The sequence below is a fragment of the Equus przewalskii genome, chromosome 3 (assembly GCF_037783145.1).
Source record: "Equus przewalskii isolate Varuska chromosome 3, EquPr2, whole genome shotgun sequence".
Lineage (NCBI taxonomy): Eukaryota > Metazoa > Chordata > Mammalia > Perissodactyla > Equidae > Equus > Equus przewalskii.
This window is the reverse complement of record NC_091833.1, coordinates 115,508,551-115,529,994: the sequence shown is the minus strand read 5'-3', so window position 1 is coordinate 115,529,994 and position 21,444 is coordinate 115,508,551. Positions and strand designations below refer to the sequence as shown.

General features: G+C 46.2%; 1 protein-coding gene across 9 annotated transcripts in view; it reads left to right on the top strand.

Moving 5' to 3' along the window:
• The window catches only part of AFAP1 (actin filament associated protein 1), a 160,843-nt gene that overhangs the window by 84,020 nt on the left and 55,379 nt on the right, over positions 1–21,444 (top strand). For all 9 annotated transcript variants that reach the window (XR_011538357.1, XR_011538356.1, XR_011538354.1 and 6 more), the window contains exons 6-8: positions 227–406; positions 17,575–17,670; positions 21,023–21,104. Coding sequence is in view for 4 of the 9 variants with exons in the window: in XM_070613353.1 (XP_070469454.1) it covers positions 227–406; positions 17,575–17,670; positions 21,023–21,104 (358 nt within the window). In the remaining 5 variants the exon portion in view is untranslated. The remainder of the gene's footprint in view (positions 1–226; positions 407–17,574; positions 17,671–21,022; positions 21,105–21,444) is intronic.

The window sequence follows — 21,444 nt, the reverse complement described above, 5'->3', positions numbered from 1 at the left end:
GGTCGACGTATCTTCACGAACGTGGAGGTGGAGCGTCAGGGAGGAGCAGTGCTCTGTGTGCGATACCTGAGCGTCTGCAGGTCCATTTTCCAATCTCCGAGCATCTCACTGTTCAAGGACCTCCAGATGCCTTGACAGCGCTCCTGTTTTCATTATTCTGGAGTCCTCTCAGTGTCCTGTTTGGACTTCCTCGTAACCCAACTTTGTTTTGTCATGTTAAATGCAGTGCTATAAAAGTTCCAAGGACCAGCAGCCTCAGATGGAACTGCCGCTCCAAGGGTGCAACATTACATATATCCCAAAGGACAGCAAAAAGAAGAAACACGAGTTGAAAATTACTCAGCAAGGCACAGACCCGCTTGTTCTTGCAGTCCAGAGCAAGGAGCAGGCCGAACAGTGGCTGAAGGTAAGCCGTTGGTTTTGTTTCTGAGCCTTGTTTATTGCCAAAGCTTTTTCTGAGATCTGTTTTTGTTTTAATTTGTATTTTCTTCAAGCACAGGCAAACATGGATTAACCTGAATGCTTTGTTTTTGATAGCAGAGTATTCTCAGTCATTACTGTGACTCTTGTCTTCAAGAGGCGGTCTGCCTCCTGTTTGCAGGCTGCTTTTAGAACCTTCTCTCTTACTTTGATTTTCTAGTTTCACTCTATTGTGTCTGGATGTAGATTCTTTTTTATTTATTTTGCTTAGGATTCCCTGGGCTGCTTAAATCTGTCGATTGTTATCTTTCTAAGTTTTAGGAAAAATTTTCAGCCATTTTTCTTAGAGTCTAACTTTGCCCTGCTTCCTCCCTTCCCTCTGACTACATTTAAATATATGCTAGACTTTTTCACTATATTCTACTTCTTATCTTTGTATTTAATATCCTTTTTTTTCCCTTTAGTCGGGTTAATTTTTTCTTGTTACTTTCCAGCTCTCTATTTCTATCTTTAGCTGTGTCGAATCTGCTGTTAAGTTTGTTCCCGTTCACGGGGTTCTCAGTTCTGACTGTGGTAGTTTTCAACTCTAGAGTTTCTGGTTGTTTCTTTTGGGAACGTTTGTTTGGCTTTCGTCTCCATAACAAGCACATAACAGGCACGGCTGTTTGGACCGTGGTTTCGGTGGAGTTTGCTGGGTCTGCTTCTGTTATCTGTTGTGCTTGTTCTGGTTCACGTCATTTTGTCTTCTTGTGTGCCAGGTTCTCTGATGGTCATGCTGGTCGTTACAGTTGGGAAAAAATTGTTTCAACAGTTTTCTTAGAACAGCTTTACTGAGGTGTACTTCACATCCCATGCCGTTCCCCTCATGATTCAGTGGTTTTTAGTATGTTCACAGAGTTGTGCCACCATCACCATAATCTGATTTCAGGACATTTTCATTGCCTCAAAGAGAAATGCCCTGCTCAGTGCGCTAACAGTCACTGCCCCATCCCCACCCCCCACTCCCAGCCCCGAACAACCACTCCTCTGCTTTCTTTCTGCCTCCATTGCTTCACCGGTTCTCAGCATTTCATGGAGATGTGCTCATACACTGCGTGGTCTTTCATGACTGACTTCTTCCACTTAGCACAATGGTCTCAAGCCTCGTCCACATCATGGCATGTGTCAGTGTTCATTCCTTTTTATTGCCTTTTGTGTTGTATCTAAGAAACCATTGCTCAATCCAAGATCTTGAAGATTGACACTTATTTTTTTCTTCTAATAGTTTATAGCGTTACCTCTTAAACTTAGTCTGTGATCCCTTTTGATTTAATTTTTGCAGGTAGTGTGAGGTAGCGGTCCAGTTTCATTCTTTCTCTTGCGGGTATCCAGTTGTCCCTATAGGAATAACTTGGTTCTCAGCCCTGTGCTTTCCTCTGTCAGAGAGCATGCCATTTGCCTCTGCCACATGGTTGGGGGGCATTAGCTCTCCAAAGTGAGTTTAATCTAATTTCAGGGCTTGAGATCTCAGAGCCCCCAGGTAACTTGAGCTCAGCCTGCAGCCCATTCGAGGGCAGGTTTGTATTTAAATTTCACTCTTACTCCAAGATACAGTCCTTGAGGTTCGAATCGTAGTTGTGGGTGTTTTGTCAGAGACCTCGTTCTCGGCATGCCCTGCACTCCAGCTTTCATCCCTAGTCCCCTGGAGCTGTTAGCGGTGCTGCCTGGGCCCTTAGCTGCCTCCTCTGGGGTGGCAAAGGCAGCCCCAGCTGCCAGGCGACCTCTCTGGATTCCCATCTTCTTCTGGATCATGGCCCAGTGATTCCTGGCTGTGATAATAGCTCTTTCACGCTCTTGGGAAGATGCTGTGTGCATTTTATGTTACTTCCCTAATTGTCTTCATCAGGCAGATTGGGCCAAACCGTCTAGTCCATCGTTGCTTGCTAGTACCTGCTTTGAAAAGAGGATTGGGAGGAGGTGGGGAACCTGATGAAACATTTTATACCAATGGTTCTCATGATGTGCAAGTGTCCATTAAACCTCGAGCCTTGGGCCAGCCCGGTGGCACAGTGGTGAAGTTTGCGCTCTCTGCTCCAGCAACCCGGAGTTCCCCAGTTTGGGTCCTGGGCGTGACCCTCTGTACCGCTTGTCAAGCCATGCTGTGGCAGGCATCCCACATATAAAGTAGAAGAAAATGGGCACGGATGTTAGCTCAGGGCCAGTCTTCCTTAGCAAAAAGAGGAGGATTGGGGGCAGATGTTAGCTCAGGGCTAATCTTCCTCAAAAAAAAAATTCAAAGCTTCACTTCCCTCTTATTCCCGAGGGAAATATAAAGGGCAGACTGATGATAACAATATTGTGTCTGTCGGCCGGTCAGAATACCTAGACGTGGCTTTTCTCGTATCCGTGTCCTGGGAGACTGAGCAGAGCATTTCTTTTTTCAGTAGGAATCCTGTGATGGGGAATTTCTCCTGCTGAGCTTGCTTAGCCTTCCAGACACAGAACTCTCACATGTTACATGTAAACCACTAGTGTTCCCAGAGTTCCTTTCCACCATCCTTCTCTCTTGATCCTCAGAGCAGCGGCCTGAGAACGGTGTTGCTATGAGCTGTTTCATTTTACAAGTGAGAGACCGAGGCTCGGCGGGTGGGGTGATGCAGAGACCATGGGTGATGGAGCTGGGGCTTGACCTCAGAGGGGGCCGGCTTCACACTTCATATTCATTCTGCTGAGCCAGCTGACACTTTCTCTTTTACTCCTCACTTCTCTGGTCTTAGCGCCATCCCTTCAGTAAGGAAGGAAAGAAGGATGAGACAAACGAGGAGCTTTCTTCATGGTCTGCTTCCTTCACCTGGCCCCACTCTTGGTCACCTGTACCCAGCCTTCTGCATTCTTGTGTTTGTCTGTCTCTACTGGGGAACCAAGAAGTCCACTCAGAAACCTGGGCTCTCTTCTCTTTTCCCTCTACTCTTAGAGTGTATTGAGTATTTCATGCATGCTAAAGAACAGCTCCCTTCTTAATGACGTTGGCCTAACGTGAAGTCATTTAGAGTGTCATTGGATTTTACTATTTCATTGGGAAATGGCGTGGACCTGACAGTAAAGCTCACAAATAGACAAAGACAAAATGTTTTCAAGATGCTGGATGCTGTTGGAGTGAAATAATCTTACATCTTATTTCCCAGATGTGAGACACTTACAGATCAGAGGCACTCGGCTCATTATAGACCGATGCTCCATTTGTTGAGGGAGCTTAATTGCAAGAACCTTCTTTAGCATTTGCTGGTATTTCTTAAAAGGGAAGTAAATAATACATGGTAAATTATCTTTTCCTAAGGAGTTAAATTAATTACTTTTTTTAATGTTTGTGCTTTACTTTCATTATACATTACAGTACAAGAAGCTAAGAAGGCTTGACTAGAAATGAACGTCAGATGACAGAGCTAGTTTTAGTCAATCAGTTATGGAAGTTTAATTTTTTAAAATCAGCAGAGGGGCTGGCCCCGTGGCCGAGTGGTTAAGTTTGCGCGCTCCGCTGCAGGCGGCCCAGTGTTTCGTTGGTTCGAGTCCTGGGCGCGGACATGGCACTGCTCATCAAACCACGCTGAGGCAGCGTCCCACATGCCACAACTAGAAGGACCCACAACGAAGAATATACAACTATGCACCGGGGGGCTTTGGGGAGAAAAAGGAAAAAAAATAAAATCTTTAAAAAAAAAAAAGAAAGAAATTAAAACCGGCAGAGACCTGAGATGGCCTAGTTTAGTTTCTTCCAGATGCTGTCATTGGATCGGGGCTGCCTTATCAGATCACCTAGAGATTTAAAAACATAGATTCCCAGTGATTCAGATTCATTAAGGACCTAAGAATCACTTTTTTTTAAACTATGTATCTTTTATTCTTTTCAAGATCTAAAATGCTACAGATGCAATTAAAACCTGCCTCCCCTATTTGATTCTCTCTCCCTCCTCAAAGGTAAATTTTATCCTGAATTTGGTCTTTATTGTTATCTAGGTATGCTTTAAAAAAGTGCTTTTTCTTGCATATGTTATGTACTCAGAAACGAGAAATGATACTGTTTTTCATGGGTTAAAATTCCCGTGTAAACGGCTTCACACCGCACGGGTCCTGCAGCTGCTCTTCCCACCGGTTTGTTCATGTCTGTTCTCCTGTTGACGGCGTTGAGTGTGTTGGCGCTCTCTCACGATCGCGGGCCGTGTTTGCGTGAGCATTCTCATCCCCGGGCTCATCTGCTGTCGTCTCTCTGGGATGGAGACCTCACCCTGGAATGGCTGGGTTTGCAACGCGCCTGTCTTCAGTGTTACTAGGTCTCGACAATTTGTTTTCCAAGTTTGCTTGTACAATTATCCTTCTACCAGCAATGTATGTGAGTAATCATTTTGTGTGAATCCTTTCAGAATTTCTTTGTGTACATGCAGGCAAATAGAAATGCAGATTTTAATTACCATCACACCCCCCCCACCCCCACCCCAGCTCTCAGAAGAGGTTTGGTGTTCTGCGCCTTGCCTTTTTTTGCCTAAACAAAGTATCTTGGAAATCTTTCCAATTTAGAGAATAGAGCGTTTCCTTTTTCTTTTTTACAGTACGTAGCATTTCATTGTATAAACAGACCATACTTAAAAAAAACACCTGTCTCCTATTTGTGGCTATTGCGTTGTTTTCAATCTTTTAATGTGACAGACAGTTCTATAATGATTAACCCTGTGCATACATCATCTCACACTTTTGCTAGTCTGTGGGCTAAATTCCCAGGAAGAGTAATTGCTTACATGAAGGTTATAAGCATCTGTCATTTTTTTTTTTTATTAAGATTATGATAGATTACAACCTTGTGAGATTTCAGTTGTACATTATTGTTAGTAATGTTGTGGGCACACCATTTCACCCTTTGTGCCCTCCCCCCACCCCCCCCCCCTTTCCCTGGTAACCACTGATCGGTTCTCCATGTCTATATGCTAACTTCCACCTATAAGTGGGGTCATACAGAGTTCGTCTTTCTCTGTCTGGCTTATTTTGCTTAACATAATACCCTCCAGGTCCATCCATGTTGATGCGAATGGAACAATTTGGTCCTTTTTTATGGCTGAGTAGTATTCCATTGTGTATATATACTATATCTTCTTTATCCAATCATCAGTTACTGGGCACTTAGGTTGGTTCCATGTCTTGGCTATTGTAAATAATGCTGCGATGAACATAGGGTGCATGGGATTCTTGGGATTCATTTCAGATTCTTAGGGTAGATACCTAGTAGTGGGATGGCTGGGTCATAGGGTATTTCTATTTTTAACTTTTTGAGAAATCTCCATACTGTTTTCCATAGTGGCTGCACTAGTTTGCATTCCCACCAACAGTGTATGCGGGTTCCTTTTTCTCCACAACCTCTCCAACATTTGTCACTTTTGGTTTTGGATATTTTTGCCAATCTAACGGGTGTAAGGTGATATCTTAGTGTAGTTTTGATTTGCATTTCCCTGATGATTAGCAATGATGAACATCTTTTCATCTGTCTCTTGGCCATACTTATATCTTCTTTGGAGAAATGTCTGTTCATGTCCTCTGCCCATTTTTTGATCGGGTTGTTTGTTTTTTTGTTGTTAAGCTGTGTGAGTTCTTTGTATATTATGGATATTAATCCTTTGTCGGATAAGTAGCTTGTAAATATTTTTTCCCAATTAGTGGGCTGTTTTTTTGTTTCAATCCTGTTTTCCCTTGCCTTGAAGAAACTCTTTAGTCTGATGAAGTCCCATTTGTTTATTCTTTCTATTGTTTCCCTCAACTGAGGAGTTATAGTGTCCGAAAAGGTTCTTTTGAAACTGATGTCAAAGAGTGTACTGCCTATATTCTCTTCTAGAAGACTTATTGTTTCAGGCCTAATCTTTAAGTCTTTGATCCATTTTGAATTTATTTTTGTGAATGGTGAAAAAGAATGATCGATCTTCATTCTTTTACATGTGGCTGTCCAGTTTTCCCAACACCATTTGTTGAAGAGACTTTCTTTTTTCCATTGTAGGCCCTCAAGCATCTGTCGTTTTGATGTATGGCCAAGTCACTCTTCAGAAGAGGTTTTCCAGTTTGCACTCCCTCCATCAGTGTATCGATGTCTTTCCCCGATGGTCTGGCCAGCAGAGTGTGTCATCAAACTGAGTTTTTGCCAGTCTGATGGGGGAAGAATGTATCTTAGTCTAGTTTTAGTTGCATTTCTCTTATTATGACTGGCACTGAGTATCTTTTTATGGGGTGTAAGAGCCTACAGTTGTATCGCTGTTTCTGTGAACGTCTGTTTCTGTCCTTTGCCCTTTTCGTACACGTTCTTTGCTCAGAGACCTCTTTTTCAGGAGCCTCCCGGTGGGCTGAGGCAGAGCCAGGTTCAGTGGGTGCCACTCTGGTGCAGCCTCTCATTATCCGGTGATGGATGGCCTCCCGGGAGAGGCAGGGTTTAAGATACCTCGTCCGACTGGCTCTGCGGTCACGCAGGCAGTTAAGGGAAATGGCCTTCCAAAGCCATCTTGAGTAAAGTTTTACTTGATTTTTATAATTGCTTCTGAAATTCAGTGTAATAAATATAAACAAGCCAGGAGGAGGCCGTGAGCCAGGTCTGCGTAGAGAAACTATCGCTAGAGCACAGACTGGAGTCGGACCCTAGGTTCTGACCTCAGCCCCACCAGTTTTTGACTGTGTGTCTTGGATGAGCTACTTAACTTCCCTGTGCCTCAGTTTTCTCATCTGTAAAATGGAGGGGTTAATAATAGTATCTGCTTTCTGGAGTTGTTGTGAAGATACAGTAATATTCAGTTAAGCTGTAAGCGTGTGGAGCAGCCCCTGTGTGTAGTGAGCACACGTGTCAGCGTGAGCTGCTGTTACTGTTGCTGCTTTTGTCCTGTTATTACTACGCTGCTGCTTCTGCATCTCAGTAAACTTGCAACTTCCTGCTGAAGACGTTTTGGAAATCAGGACGACAGCAGGATGTTCTTAGGGGCCAGAGCTGCAAGTGTTGGCATCACGTCTTCCCATTGCCTTTGTCCAGACCTCGGGAGGCTAGGACTCATCCTCCTGTGTGCCCGCAGAGAAGAAACGGCATGGCGGGTTGTCTGCCGTAACCCCTATTGCAAAATGAATTAGTAAACATCCGAAAACAGCTCTCTGAGTTTGTGCCGCGGGGAGCGTTTAAGGGAAATTGGCTGTATGCTGCAAGACACCAGTTTCCCCTGGTGCTGACCTTGATAAACTCCGTCCACCTTTTTCCTGCTCTTTCCCCACTCCCTGCAGGGGGTCACAGAGTAGGGGTTTGACAGCATCTCGTGGTTTCAAGCAGCTTTAGTGAATACAGTGGAGGAGAGCTTTCAAGGTGATTTTAATGTGCTGTGAAAGTATCATCGTGGTTTCGCCAGCGTCCTCCAGGAGGAATCCTCAGCAAGTTTACTGCGTGCGTCCTCCCTGTAGAACCCGAGTCCCGTGTGTGTTTTAAGGAAGGTCTTTCGTATCCACCCAGACACTGGCCCTGCCTGGTGCTCTCCGTTCCTCCCTGAAGATCCGGCCTCCAGGCACGGTCATTTCCCTTCACCCTACAGAAGTGATTAAAACATTTTTAATAAGTTGTTTCTTGTAGAGCAGACCTTCTGGAAATAAGTCCTTTCAGCTTTGACTGTCTAGAAATGTCTTTATTTCGCCTTCACTGTTGAGGAGACGTTAGCATTGCTGGTGTCGTGTTCCCGAGTCGTGTTTTCATGGCTCCTGTTAAGGTGTGCTGCTTCTCTCTGGTTGTCAGCGGTTGGCTCTGATGTGTCTGGTGTGGTTTCTTGGTCTTTATCTCTCTCAGCGTTTGTCGAGCTTCTTTGTTCTGTGAGTTGATGTCTTTCATCAGTTTTACAATCTTTTTGGCCATTATCTCCTCAAACATTTTTCTGCCTCATTTTTCTCTCCTCCTTTAGAAATTCCATTTGTACATATGTATATATGTTGGGTCATTTGGTGTATTCCCATAGACTGTGGGTTCTCTGTTCTGTTTTCCTTCATTCTTTTGTGACTTCAGTTTGGGTGAATACTTTCAGTTGACCCGTCCTCACGTTGACCTGTCCTTTCCTTCTCCGTGTCCAGGGTACTGGTGAGCCCATCTAATCAATTCTTCTTTCATGGTATCCCATTTCTCATTTCTGGCATTTTTCTTTTTCTTTTTGTTATAGTTTTTATGTCTCTTCTGCAGCTCCCCATCTCTGCACACATGTTGTCTGCCTTTTTCGTTAGCTATTTTAGCGTTCCCATCGTGGTTGTTTTAAAGTCTCTGATAATTCTAACATTGGATCATCTCTGGGTCTGTGTCTGTTGAATTGGTCTCATGAGTGTCTGTTATATGCCACCCGCTTTGTGGAAAAGAACACCAGGGCCTGAGGCAACTCAGATTCCCTCCAGAAAAGGGTGTGTCCCTTCCTCTGTCATGCTGCTCGTGGGCCAGCTGCCTCAGTCTCCCCTGTGGCTGGGCAGAGCCGGCCTGTGCCACGGCCTAACTTTGATCCCCCTCACTGCTGCCGTCAGAGGACCTGAGGGCTGGGTCGGGAGTTTGCCATCCGCACAGCTTGGGGTCTGCGCTGTGGTGAAAATCTGGAGATCTCGGTGTGCTACAGACAAGAGGCCAGCTTTCTGGGCCAGCTCACTTTTTGGCCTGCTGGACGGCCAGCTCGTTGGTTTGCTTGGCCGTTCTCTGTCCTCTGCACTCTTGCCTCTGCTTTCTGTGCCTTGGGAGAAATCCCCCTGCCCTGACGTGTCTCTTGCTTTTGCAGGTTGGCTGCCTTATCCTCTGAAAGGCCGGGACCTCCCGGGGGGGATCCCCTCCGCTCTGCTGCCGTCCTCTGCAGAGCAGCTGCTTTGCATTTGGGCCAAGTCCTTTGTGTCTCGGGGGGACGTCCCTGAACTCAGCTTCCTTGGCTCTGTGCTTCCTGGCTGTTCCCATGCACTCAGGACAGGTGCAGGGAAAGGAGAGGGCCGTGCGTGTGGACTCACTCTCACTGAGGTTCCTTGAGTTCTAAACCGATGTGCTGGCCCACGTGTGGTGCTAGAGATTCAGCTGGCATCCCCCGCCATCCTGCCAGTTAGGAGGCAGCTGTGGGCACTTCTTTTCTGTGAAGGCCTCCTCACTTGTGGGAGTTCAGTTCATTTAAGTTTCTTTGCATCCTCACTGCTCTGATGAGTTAAAAAACGCTGTGATTTTTTTTAAGCTTATGCACTTTGTTTTATTTATCAGGGTGAGAGTGATAGCCTTGTGTGCCTTTCTGTATGGTAATCAGAAGTTGAGGGGCCGGCCTGGTGGCGCAGCAGTTAAGTGCGCACGTTCCGCTTCTCGGCGGCCCGGGGTTCGCGGGTTCGGATCCCGGGTGCAGACATGGCACCGCTTGGCAAAGCCATGCTGTGGTAGGCATCCCACATATAAAGTAGAGGAAGATGGGCACGGATGTTAGCTCAGAGCCAGTCTTCCTCAGCAAAAAGAGGAGGATTGGCAGATGTTAGCTCAGGGCTAATCTTCCTCAGAAAACAAAAGTTGAAATACCCTGTGCCGTCTTTTCTTCTTCATCAGTGTTGCCAGAAGTTTATCCATTTTATTCTCTCAAAAAAACAAATTTTAGGGGCCAGCCCCATGGTCTAGTGGTTAAGTTTGTGTGTTCCGCTTCAGCTGCCTGGGGTTTCGCCAGTTCGAATCCTGGGTGCAGACATGGCACCGCTCACCAGGCCATGCTGAGGTGGCATCCCACACGCCACAACTAGAAGGACCCACAACTGAAAATATACAACTATGTACTGGGGGGCTTTGGGGAGAAAAAGGGAAAATAAAATCTTTAAAAAAAACCCCAGAAAACCCCCTGCACGTTTTGTCTGTATTGCTTTTTCTCTATTATTTTTATTGTATGAAGTTCTCCTCTCGTTCCCTTCTACTTTCTTTTGGCTTAATTTTCTGTAATTATTCCCACTTCTTGAAATGTATACTTAGATAATTGATTTTAACCTTTTCTCTTACATACGCATTTAAAAGTGTAAATTCCCCTCTAAGCACAGTTTTAGCTGCATCCTCTAAGTTACATTCTTTTGTGTTTTTATTATCATTCAGTTCAAAACATTTTCTAATTTCTGTTGTGATTTCCTAATGATTTATTTGGGACTGTATTGCTTACCTTCCAAATATTTAGTGATTTTTAAAAGTTATCTATTTGTTGTTCATTCCTAGCTCACTTCCCCTGTGGTCCTAGATTTCCTTGATTTCACAGCACAGAAGTTTGTGGACTTGATTTATTGCTCAGCGTGCAGTCAGTTTTGGTGAATGCCCCATTTTGCTGGTAAAGGGTGTGTACTTTGCAGTTGCTTGGTGTGCCAGTCTGTTTATTTTTGTTACAGTCTTTCTTGTGTTCAAATCTTCTACGTCTTTTATAATTTGCTTGTTTTATCACTTATTCAAAGGGAGAGATGGGGGAATATCTACCACTTTGGTTATGGATTTATCTATTTTTTTTTTTATTTCTGTCAGTTTTTGCTTAGTATGTTTTGAAACTATGTTATTTGTTGCATACAAATTTTATTTTATTTAATTAATTTATTTTTTTTGTGAGGAAGATTGGCCCTGAGCTAACGTCTGTGCCCGTCTTCCTCAATTTCTTTTTATGTGGGCGCTGCCACAGCGTAGCTGGATGAGTGGTGCTGGGTCCGCATCTGAGATCCGAACCTGAGAACCCTGGGCCGCTGAAGCAGAGCGCATAAGCTTAACCACTATGCCACCAGGCCGGCCCCACATACAAATGTTAAATGGTCATGTCTTAATGGTAGTTAAAACATTTTCAAGAATATGAAATGTCCCTTTTTCTCTACATATTTCTTGCCTTAAAGAATGACTCTCTGATTAATATATAAATTATCCTCCTTCATGGTGCCTTTTGGTGAGCAGAAATTGTTAAATCCAAAATCCAGTATTTCAGTCTTTGCTTCTGTAGTCACTGCTTTTTGACTTCTGCCCGAAAAGTCTTAACATATTTCAAGTCACCAAGATAGTGCTTGTGTTTCCTTCTGGAAGTTTTGTGGCTCTGTCTTCACACATAGGTCTCTGACTCATCCATAGTGACTTTCGTGTATAGGATGAGATGTAGGGTCAAGATTCATTTTCTTCCATGTAGACAGTCATTTGTTTCATCACCGTAGGAATCAGATGATCGTGCATGTGGGTTCTTTTCTGGGCTCCTTGTTTGGTTTCTTTAGGCAGTTTTTAGACCCTCATATCGAAGGCACATTGTCTCAATTGCTGCAACTTTATAGTCTTAAGCTCAGCTAGTATGTGTCTTCCAACTTTGTTCTATTTTTTCTAAATGATGTAAAACTTTGAAATCATAGTTTTATGTGAAATAAGTCAATGCTGTCATCATGGCTTTTTATTTCAACTTGTAAAGGCCACCTCTTTATGATTGAAGTAGGTTTTTTTTAAATTAAAGAACTCTCATGAAAGGAATAAGCCGTATCCGTCTGGATGAGAGCCTGTGAGAGTGGGGGAGAGCGGATGGAGGGTCTGGGAATCTGGAGTGTAGTCCAGGAATGCCTTTAACTGATTACGATATTTCAGATCACCAAACTCTTTCCCGTTAACCTATCAAATGGAAATAATACTGATCAGAATTAATCAAAAAGGCAGAATGAAAAAGCCACATACATGCACCCTTGGAACTGTACGAAACGGTTGAAATATAAGTGATTTATTAGTGTCATCCCTTAGGGGTCTCTGTAAAAACTCTAACAACTAACATGAATTGTGTCATGAAACAAACGCCAAGTCTCTCGTTAATATAAACTCCTCTTATCCCATATTGTCCTCAACTTATTATCCAGACTCTCAGTATTTTGAAACACGGCTTTCATGTACCCATTAGAGACCTTTTCTGTCGGTCACGCACACCCTTGGTCAGGTATGAAAGGCATGAGGCCCGTTTGGCCGGGACACGACTAGACACATGCTTCGTCAAGAGTCGCTGCCGCCTTTGTTCCTCTCCTTTTGCTCTGCAACTTCCATTACCAGCAGCTCTTGCCAAAATTAGCTGACTGTGTGTGTGTGTGCTTGTGTGTGAGAATGTGTACAGCTCCTGAAAACATGAGCCAGTTTGCAGGGGTCAGTCAGAAGACACGAGCCAACGTTCCCAGAAGCAGAGTGGTCAGGTTTCCTTAAAAAATGTGCAGAGATTGTGTTTCTGGAGTTGAGGGCTCAAGTCGAAAGCAAACAAAAATACCACAGAACATATAACAATTTGTTTTTTGAAGGATTTCTGATTCTGAATTTGGTTTCAATTCTCTTAAATACATATTGAACTTCTCATAGAACATGGCACTTTAAAAACAAACATATTATTGCAAAAACCTCATTTGTGGCTGTTCAAAGAATTTGGGTGATAAACTCTTTATTTGTTACCTCTAAGTTAATCTGCAGGGGCACTTTGGCCATACATACAGATCGGAGTAGAAAGACCATTTCTTTTTTTTCTTTCTTTTTTTTTTTTGAGGAAGATTGGCCCTGTGCTAACTGCTGCCAGTCCTCCTCTTTTTGCTGAGGAAGACCGGCCCTGAGCTAACATCCATGCCTATCTTCCTCTACTTTATACGTGGGACGCCTACCACAGCATGGCTTGCCAACCGGTGCCATGTCCGCACCTAGGATCCAAACCAGCCAACCCTGGGCCGCCGAAGTGGAACGTGCGCACTTAACCACTGCGCCACCGGGCCTGCCCCATCAGTTTCTGAAATAATCCAACTGGCTGGTGGTAGAAACCGTGGAGGTAAAGACTGGCTTGTGCTTATTGCTCTTCTCAACACTGCCTTCCTCTGTGCCGGGACATAATTATTGTTCAGTTCAGGGAACTTAAATAATCTCGTGGTGTCAGGGTGCCATGAGTAGCCCGCAGCCTGGCCCTGGTATGTCTGGGTCTCCTCTGGTCTGCCGAATGCCCATCTCTTTCGTAAGCACTGTGGGGACACCACACTCTCCGCGAGGAATGTAAGTTCTAGCAGGGGGAGATGAATAGAGAATAGAGCTGCGCGGTCTGTCCGCACAGTCTTCTAAGCCTGCAGGTGTGTGGGTGGGTTTATTGGGAAAGGCTTCTCAGGGAAGGTGGTCGCGTGCGTCAGCTTCCACGGACAGGTGACCGCATCGGGCCACTTCAGCGATTACTCGGTTCCCCAAACCTCTGTTTGCTGGCAGAATGGAGCCGGATTTGGAACAGGGAGGAGAGAAGGGGGTGGTCTGGTGGCCAGGACCCAGCATGTGGGATCAGCGAGGGTGGGTGCTGGTGCTCAGGCACGGCTTTCGTCTGCTTGCCCTTGTTTTTCTAAAAACAATTTTTCCCCTGAGGATTTCAGAAATCTGTGCAGAGGACTGGGGACTTTATGAGGGTTTACTTATTTTACGTAACTGCCTGGGTTCTTTCCTTCTGTTTTTCATTCATTCTTTTCTTTTCTCCATAGAAAATTTCTAGTCCAGTTTATTTCCTCATTCCCTCCTTTTCTTTAATCAAACTCTCTTCAGTTGCTGTTATGTGCTAGGCATTGGGAATACTGAAATAAGCAAGGCGGGACCCCTTCCATGAAAATGAGCACAGCTTGATAGAAGGAACAGACCTGTGAATACATGATGCGTGTGACCAGCGTCTGACAGGACTGCATGCTGTCTCTGGCCGTGTCGAGGCGCAGCCACACCATGTACCCCATGTGAGGGTCGGAGCAGGCTTTCTGGTCACCTGGGCAGAATTTTGGAGGACAGTCCTGTTTAGCTATGAGAAAAAAACCCCCTCCCCCGAAAGACAGCGTTCAGCGGCCACACCTGAGTGGCTGGTAGGGACGACTGGAGCAGGACTGCCAAGGGGCTTTGTGGCTCCTTCCCCCTTTAAAACAAAAGAAAAAGGAGAGAGAAGAAAGACAGCTGTCTTCTGAGTAAACCTCTTGCCAGAGAGAGGTGTCTGTCCGTTGTGTCTTGTGGGGCTCAGCTTTTAGTGCGAAATGCAGGACTTGTGAACTTCAGCTTTGTCTGGATAACTGAACCTATTTCCATTTATTTAACACTCTAATCACGGAAAAGAGCTCAAGGTTCCTGAATGCCTCTTCTGGGAGAAGTGCTGGGCTGGGTGCTGCACATTGGCTTCATCTTGGAGTTTTCTCAGTGCCCCTAGGCGTCCTTTTGTGCACGTCCTGGAGGAGCGAGTCAGGCTCCAAGTCTCCATTGCTCACCTCACATGTGTAGCATGTCATTGAATTGGGGTTTAAACCCCATTTCTGTTTGACACAAAAGCCCAGGAGTTTTCCATTGTATTATACTCTTTCCCTAGAGAAAAGGCAAAATCTTGTCCTTAAATAAAAATTTGTCTCACCAACTGAAGATTGAATAAACACATTGGGGAGGTGAGGCCTACATACCTGTTACAGAAGAAGCCACCGTGAAAGCAGCGAGGCCAGAGCAGCTGGGAGAGCAGCTGACACCCTCCCTTCCAGACGTGGAAGGCGGGGGTCAGTGAGTGGATGTCACCTTTGGGTGTGCTTTCACCCCTCAGAATCAACAACGAGAAAAACATGGCGGCAAGCTCGCTGGGTTTTTTCTTTCCTTTTATCCTGTTTTAGTCTCAAGTGTGGACATCGCTCCATTGTTTTTTCATAAAACAGCTGAGCAGCAAAATGGCTGGAAACACTATCCTGGTCTCCTGTCGGTTCTGGCTGGAATCCCGGGACCAGTGGAAGCCAAGAGCATTTGGATATGTCTGCTGAGATCATGTTGCAGAATTACTGCACAGATATCTGGGACCGGGGCATGCCATTTCTGCCCAGAAGGCGCTTGGGTTGAACTCAAAGCACAATTTCGTTTCAAAAAGAATAGAAGACATTTTGAAAGATTTGCCTGCTAACTTTTCCATTGCAAGAATGTAAGTTGCACCAACCTGGGGACCTTGTCTGTTTTGTTTACTGCTTATGCCCGGCCAGCAGAACCACGCCCAGCTCATTGTAGGAGCTCAGTGACAATGGAAGGGACGGTGGCTGAGCGCAGGGGAGGCTGTGAACAGCGTGGTGCCGAGGATCGATAGTGACACACTGCCGATCCCCACACCTCTCAGTCCAGGCCGGGTCATTTTCTGAGCTCTCAGCATTAAGTCATAAGGAGGCTCACAGTAGTGACAATGTCCATGATGCTAGCGGCCGCCGGGTTTTGAATGTACGTATGCCAGATGCTGGCGGAGGCATTTTGCATGTAGGGTCTCATTTTCTCTTAACTGTAGTTAAATAGCAAGACAGATCATCTTCACACTCTGTCCTTTGCTAGCGAGGAAACTGAGGCACAGAGAGGTGACAACTTTGAGCTAGTGACAGTTGTTCTTGCCTCACAGTTCACTGAGCAGATAGAGTTGGTCAGACAGGAGCGTTCGCAAACTCCCACCACCAGGTGTGTTTCTGCATCCTCCCCTGCCCTCTCTGGATCCCGGTCCCCTCTGCTGTCTCTGAAAATCTGAAAAGTCTTCCTTTGCTCATCTCCTCCCTAGGTGTCCCCTCCAGTCATGTCCCTGCCCCCCAAACTCTCCGCCTCCCTTACAAGAACCTTGTCAGAAGCCTCATGTGTCGGACGCCCTCCCAGCCCTACCTCCTCCTCCCTTCTCCCTGGACGTGCGCTTTCCTGGTGTGCTGCCTGCTCCCCCGTCCGTTCCAGCTCAGACTCTCACCAGCCTCGCCCCTCTGAGTCTACTCCCGTGCGGACCGGCTCTGCGTCTTCCTCTTGGCTCTCCATCTGCTCTGTCTCGCCGTCCGCCCACCGACTCCCCCATCCTTGGTGATGCCGTGAGCGTCAGCTCTTTGCCAGGAACTCTCTAGTTTTTTCTAGCTCTGACTGGAAATTTGCCCTTGCCTCCAAACTTATCCACCTCACTTCTCTTCCACCCGACCTGTCTCTCTCCGTCTCCTGCATCTGAATCAGCAGCGTCACTGTCACTGAGGACAGAGCCCCAGGAGTCATCTTGGAGTTGGCCGTTTCTCTCAAGCCCCTATCTTGTCCATCAGCAGGGCGTGTGGCTTCTTCCTCTGGAATCCGTCCTGAAGCCGTTCACTTCTCTCTGTCTCCCTGCGGTCGCTCCAGCCTGCACGGCCACCGTCTTTCATGTGAACCGCTGCAGCGGTGGCCTCTAACCCATTTTCCTGTACTTCTTTCTTACTCCTGTGTCGCTGCGTCTTCCCACCGCAGTGAGCGCCGTCTGCCGGCTGTGATGACAGGGCGCTCGGGCGTTTTAGGCGCTGCTTCAGGCGTTTACTGTTAGAAGGTGGGACTGCTGCCTCTGCACTTCCACATGGGGACTGCAGCACGGGCCGTTAACTAACACGCCCAGAGTTACGGCCAGGATGAAAACACAGACAGCCAGGCTCTGGAGCCTGTCCTCCTGACTTCTGTGCTATGCTGCTTCCAGAAAGTGACTCCTGTCACTCCTGTCCTTGAGGAGCTCTTGAGGTTGCTCATTGCGCTTATGTGAAATCCAGCCTCCTCGCTGGGCCTGAAGGCACTATGTGGCCTGGCTCCTGCTGGCCTCTCCTACCCCATCTCCTGCTTCACACAGCACTCTGGGTTGTCCTTCCCACCTCACATCCGCCACAGGGCCTTTGCACCAGTGGTTCCCCCTGCCTAGGACTGTTTCCAGCAGTTCTTCGTGTGGCCGGGTCCTTCTGGCTCTTCAGCTCGCAGCTTAAATGTCATCCCAGTAAGGGCTCTCTTGATCTAAATCAGCCACCCCGTTTTTGTTAAAGGCCACCTTTTGTTCTTCGCAGCACTTACTGCTGTCTTACGTTGCTTACCTTCATTGAAGGGAGATGGTCCTTGTCTACAGTGCTATCTGCATTGGCTGGAATGGAAGCCCCAGGAGAGCAGGACAGTTGTGTGTGCTGTTCCCCCCGTATCCCAGAACCTGTGTCAGTGCCCGGGCTGAACAGACCTGTGCTGAAGGAATGAGTGATGAGGGAGTGAATGAAAATGAGCGTCTGGCATCCTGGAGCTGAAAGCCGGGTGCGTCGATCCGACGGGTTTCCTACCACAGCAGCTCCTGTCGGTGCACCTCGGGCGCGCGTCCCTGATGCGGGGCCTCTGCCTCTGCGCGCACTCAGAAGTGTCTGCACTCACTCCAGGTGATCAGAGAAGTCTACAGCGGCTGCAGTGGGCCCGCGGACCCGGAATGTCCCCCGCCGTCCAGCTCCCCGGTGCACAAGGCAGAACTGGAGAAGGTAAGGGGCCTGTTTCTTTCTGGGAATAGTAACCTTAGGCCTCCCTCAAAGTTTCGACAACATTCTCTGAGAATTTTAGCACTGCTAGTTGGAAAAAAGAAAAAGAAAAAAGCATGTAATCCTGCTTCCTGTGCATTTTCAGGGCCTACTGCGTGCGAAGCTTGAGTTTGTCCTTGTACAGACTGCATGTTAGTTTCATTATTCCCAGCTGTAGATGCAGGAGGGGGTTTGAATGGGCTAATGGATTGAAGGTGTTCAAGGTCCCCTGCTGTGACATGGCAGAGTTGAAATCTGCACCAGGTCTGTGGACTCCTGGAATACAGCAGGCGCTGCATAAGTATACTTGCCCAAAGGTTTATTCCCAGCAGCCCAGGTACTGGTCCCCCTCTGCTTGGTGCTCATTTGCTTGTTGGAAGGCACAATGAGAGCACAGCAGTGCGGGGTGGGAGGGGGTGCGGGGATGAGCCCTTCTTGCCAGAAGTGTATAAACCCGTCACTGTCATGCCACACGCCCAGCTCTCACTGCTCGTGCTTTGTCTGGACGTGCGAGTTCCCGTTTCCCTGGAGAGCCCTGGCCTCCTGCCGCGCAGTTCTGTAGGCGGCCTGTGTGCTAGGACCTTTCTCAGTCCTCCGTTTAGCACCCTCCACCGATAAACAGATCCTTCTTTGTCTGTTTTTGTTTTAGTCAGGGTTCTCCAGAGAAACAGAACCAATGGGGTGGGGGGGGATGTGTGTGTGTATAATATATGTGTGTATGCATATACATTTTATATGTTATAAAATATAAACATAAAATGTATTATAAGATGATGTACATATGTATATATAGATATAAACACACATACATGTACATATATCTATATGCACATAACACACACACACACACACATGTATGTATGTGAAGAGATTTATTATAGGGAATTGGTTCCTATGATTATGGATGCTGGCAAGTCCGAAATCTGCAGTGTGGGCCTGCACGCTGGAGACCCAGGAGAGTCGCTGGTGCGGATGGAGTCTGAAGGCAGTCTTCCGAAGAATTCCCTCTTGCTCACAGAGGCTGCTCTTTTAGTTCTGTTCAGATCCTCAACTGATTGGGTGAGGCCCACACGCAGTAGGGAGTTCAGTCTGCTTACTCAGACACAGTCCACCAATTTAAATGTTAGTCCATCTACAGCCCGCTCTGAGCTGACACATGCGGGGAGCCTCACAGCCCTCATTCTGACATTGTGACATAGCGGCCTTGCTGCCTTTTGTCCTGGTTATAAAACTAATACCTGCTCAGTGTAGGAAATTGAGACAGTTGGGAGAAACAGAAGTAAGAGGAATAATGTCTCTCAGGAGTCAGCCGCCTAGATGAGGCCACTCCTCTCGACACTCTGCATGTCTTTAGTTTTTTCCTATTCACGTGTTTCTCTGTAGTTTAGATAATCTGACGCATAGAATTTCTTGTGCTGCTTTTTTTCACCTACCTATATATTATTAACAATTTTCTAGGTTTTGAAAACTCATAACAAATAACAAGCATTTTGGCATTTTCATCAGCTGACTAATAGCAAATTTGTATGACTCTAATATCTTTTGTGTTACTCCTCCCCCACCCCAGTCTGGCTCTTTTTCTTTTTAGGCAGTTTAAAATAACATGGTATTTGGCGTCTTTCACATAAGTCTTTGCTGCTTCTCTGACTTTCACCTGAGAATAGACTCCTGAAAGCTGGATTACTTCATTACCAAAGGATAGAATTCTTTTTACAGGTTTTGATTCATGTTGCCTAGCAAATTGCTTCGCAGAAGGTTGGTCCTGCTTCCCATCCCAAGAGCCTGGCATCAGAGCCCCTCCTCACCGTTCCTTATCTTTGGTTTCTCAGGCTGTGCTGTGAGTGCCTGGCTGGACCTCCTGGCCTGGGTCCCAGGGGTGCTCCCTGGCGTGAGAGCTGGGGCAGCCTGGCTTTCGGTCGTTCCTTGCTGGAACTTGGCACACACCAGTTTCCAGTAAAGGCCATAATTCCTTCACTGCGGCTTTGCCCCCGCCCCCTGCCCTACAGGACTGCAGGCACCTGTCTCTGTCTGCCAGCCTGGCCAGCATTGCCTGGACCTCTCCTTGCAAGAGGAGCGTGTGTGTCCCCTGTGTCCTGGTATTGTCCAGATGTTTTGTTTGCCTCCTGACTGGCCATCTCTGTGGCACTGGGGTGTAATATCCCTGACTCCACAGGTGTTCTGGTTGCAATGGGGGGATTCCAGCTCTACACTCTCTTGTTCAGATACTCGCTTTCAGTCCTAATCATGCTCCTCACATCCAGATGTTAGGACTGAAATAATTACCAGGATTCCAGTGTTTCTCTGTGTGTGCATTCTGAGTGTATGTCACAATGGTTCTCTGTGTGTGCATTCTGAGTGTATGTGTTACAGTGTTTCTCTGTGTGCATTCTGAGTGTATGTGTTACAGTGTTTCTCTGTGTGCATTCTGAGTGTGTCACAATGGTTCTCTGTGTGTGCATTCTGAGTGTATGTGTTACAGTGTTTGTGTGCATTCTGAGTGTATGTGTTACAGTGTTTCTCTGTGTGCATTCTGAGTGTGTCACAATGGTTCTCTGTGTGCATTCTGAGTGTATGTGTTACAGTGTTTCTCTGTGCATTCTGAGTATATGTGTTATAGTGTTTCTCTGTGTGCATTCTGAGTGTATGTATTATAGTGTTTCTCTATGTGTGCATTTTGAGTGTACGTGTTAGTGTTTCTCTGTGTGCATTCTGAGTGTATGTGTTACAGTGTTTCTCTGTGCATTCTGAGTATATGTATTATAGTGTTTCTCTATGTGTGCATTCTGAGTGTATGTGTTAGTGTTTCTGTGTGCATTCTGAGTGTATTGTTACAGTGTTTCTCTGTGTGTGCATTCTGAGTGTATGTTACAATGTTTATGTGTATATTCTGAGTGTATTTGTTATGAGCAGATGTTTGATACTTGCCCAATTATTGGTGAATGATGGAAGGAAATTAAATGGACGACGGTATTTATTTCTGGAAGGATAACGTGGCTTGGTGTGAGGGAAATATTTTTTTAATCCTAATATTTTTTCAAAATTATTTACGAGAAAAAGTGATTTGAATGAAATAGGTATGGTACTATCCATGTGTTAGTATAACCTCAGTGAGTTTTTCCTTTGTTCTTTTGATGTTTTTCAAGCTCTTGTAACAAGCCAACCAGCTAGTCTGTGTTATGGTTGGGCCCTAACTGTCTCTGGATTGTTGTGAATTTGGCCCACACTTTCTTTCACTTTGGGATAACTTTTCAATGATCTGTGATACCATTGCCAGTGTGACCATTGTCAGAATAGCTTAATCCTTTTTATCTTACAGAAACTGTCTTCAGAGAGACCAAGCTCAGATGGAGAGGGTGTTATAGAAAATGGAATTACGATGTGTAATGGAAAAGAACAAGGTGAGTTCTGCTCATGGCCAAAATATATAAACTAAACAAACAGACAAAGCCCACGTCACCCGACCGTGGGCTGCCAGAGATGCAGGGAAGGCCTTCGATCGATACAAGCCCCACAGGTCTCCACGTGCCCTCCCACCCAGCCTTGGCCAAGCCTTCTTCCGATTGTCTTGATATGTGCCCTGCATGTATTTTAAATGTGTGCCTCACTGCAGGTTGTTTCTAACTGGATTTATCGCTGAGATGAGTGCAGTGGGGGCTGCAGGCATCCTGCCGGGAGACGGGATTCCCAGGCGATGAGACAGGACACCTGCATTGCCAGCCCGGCTCTGCCTTTACTTTG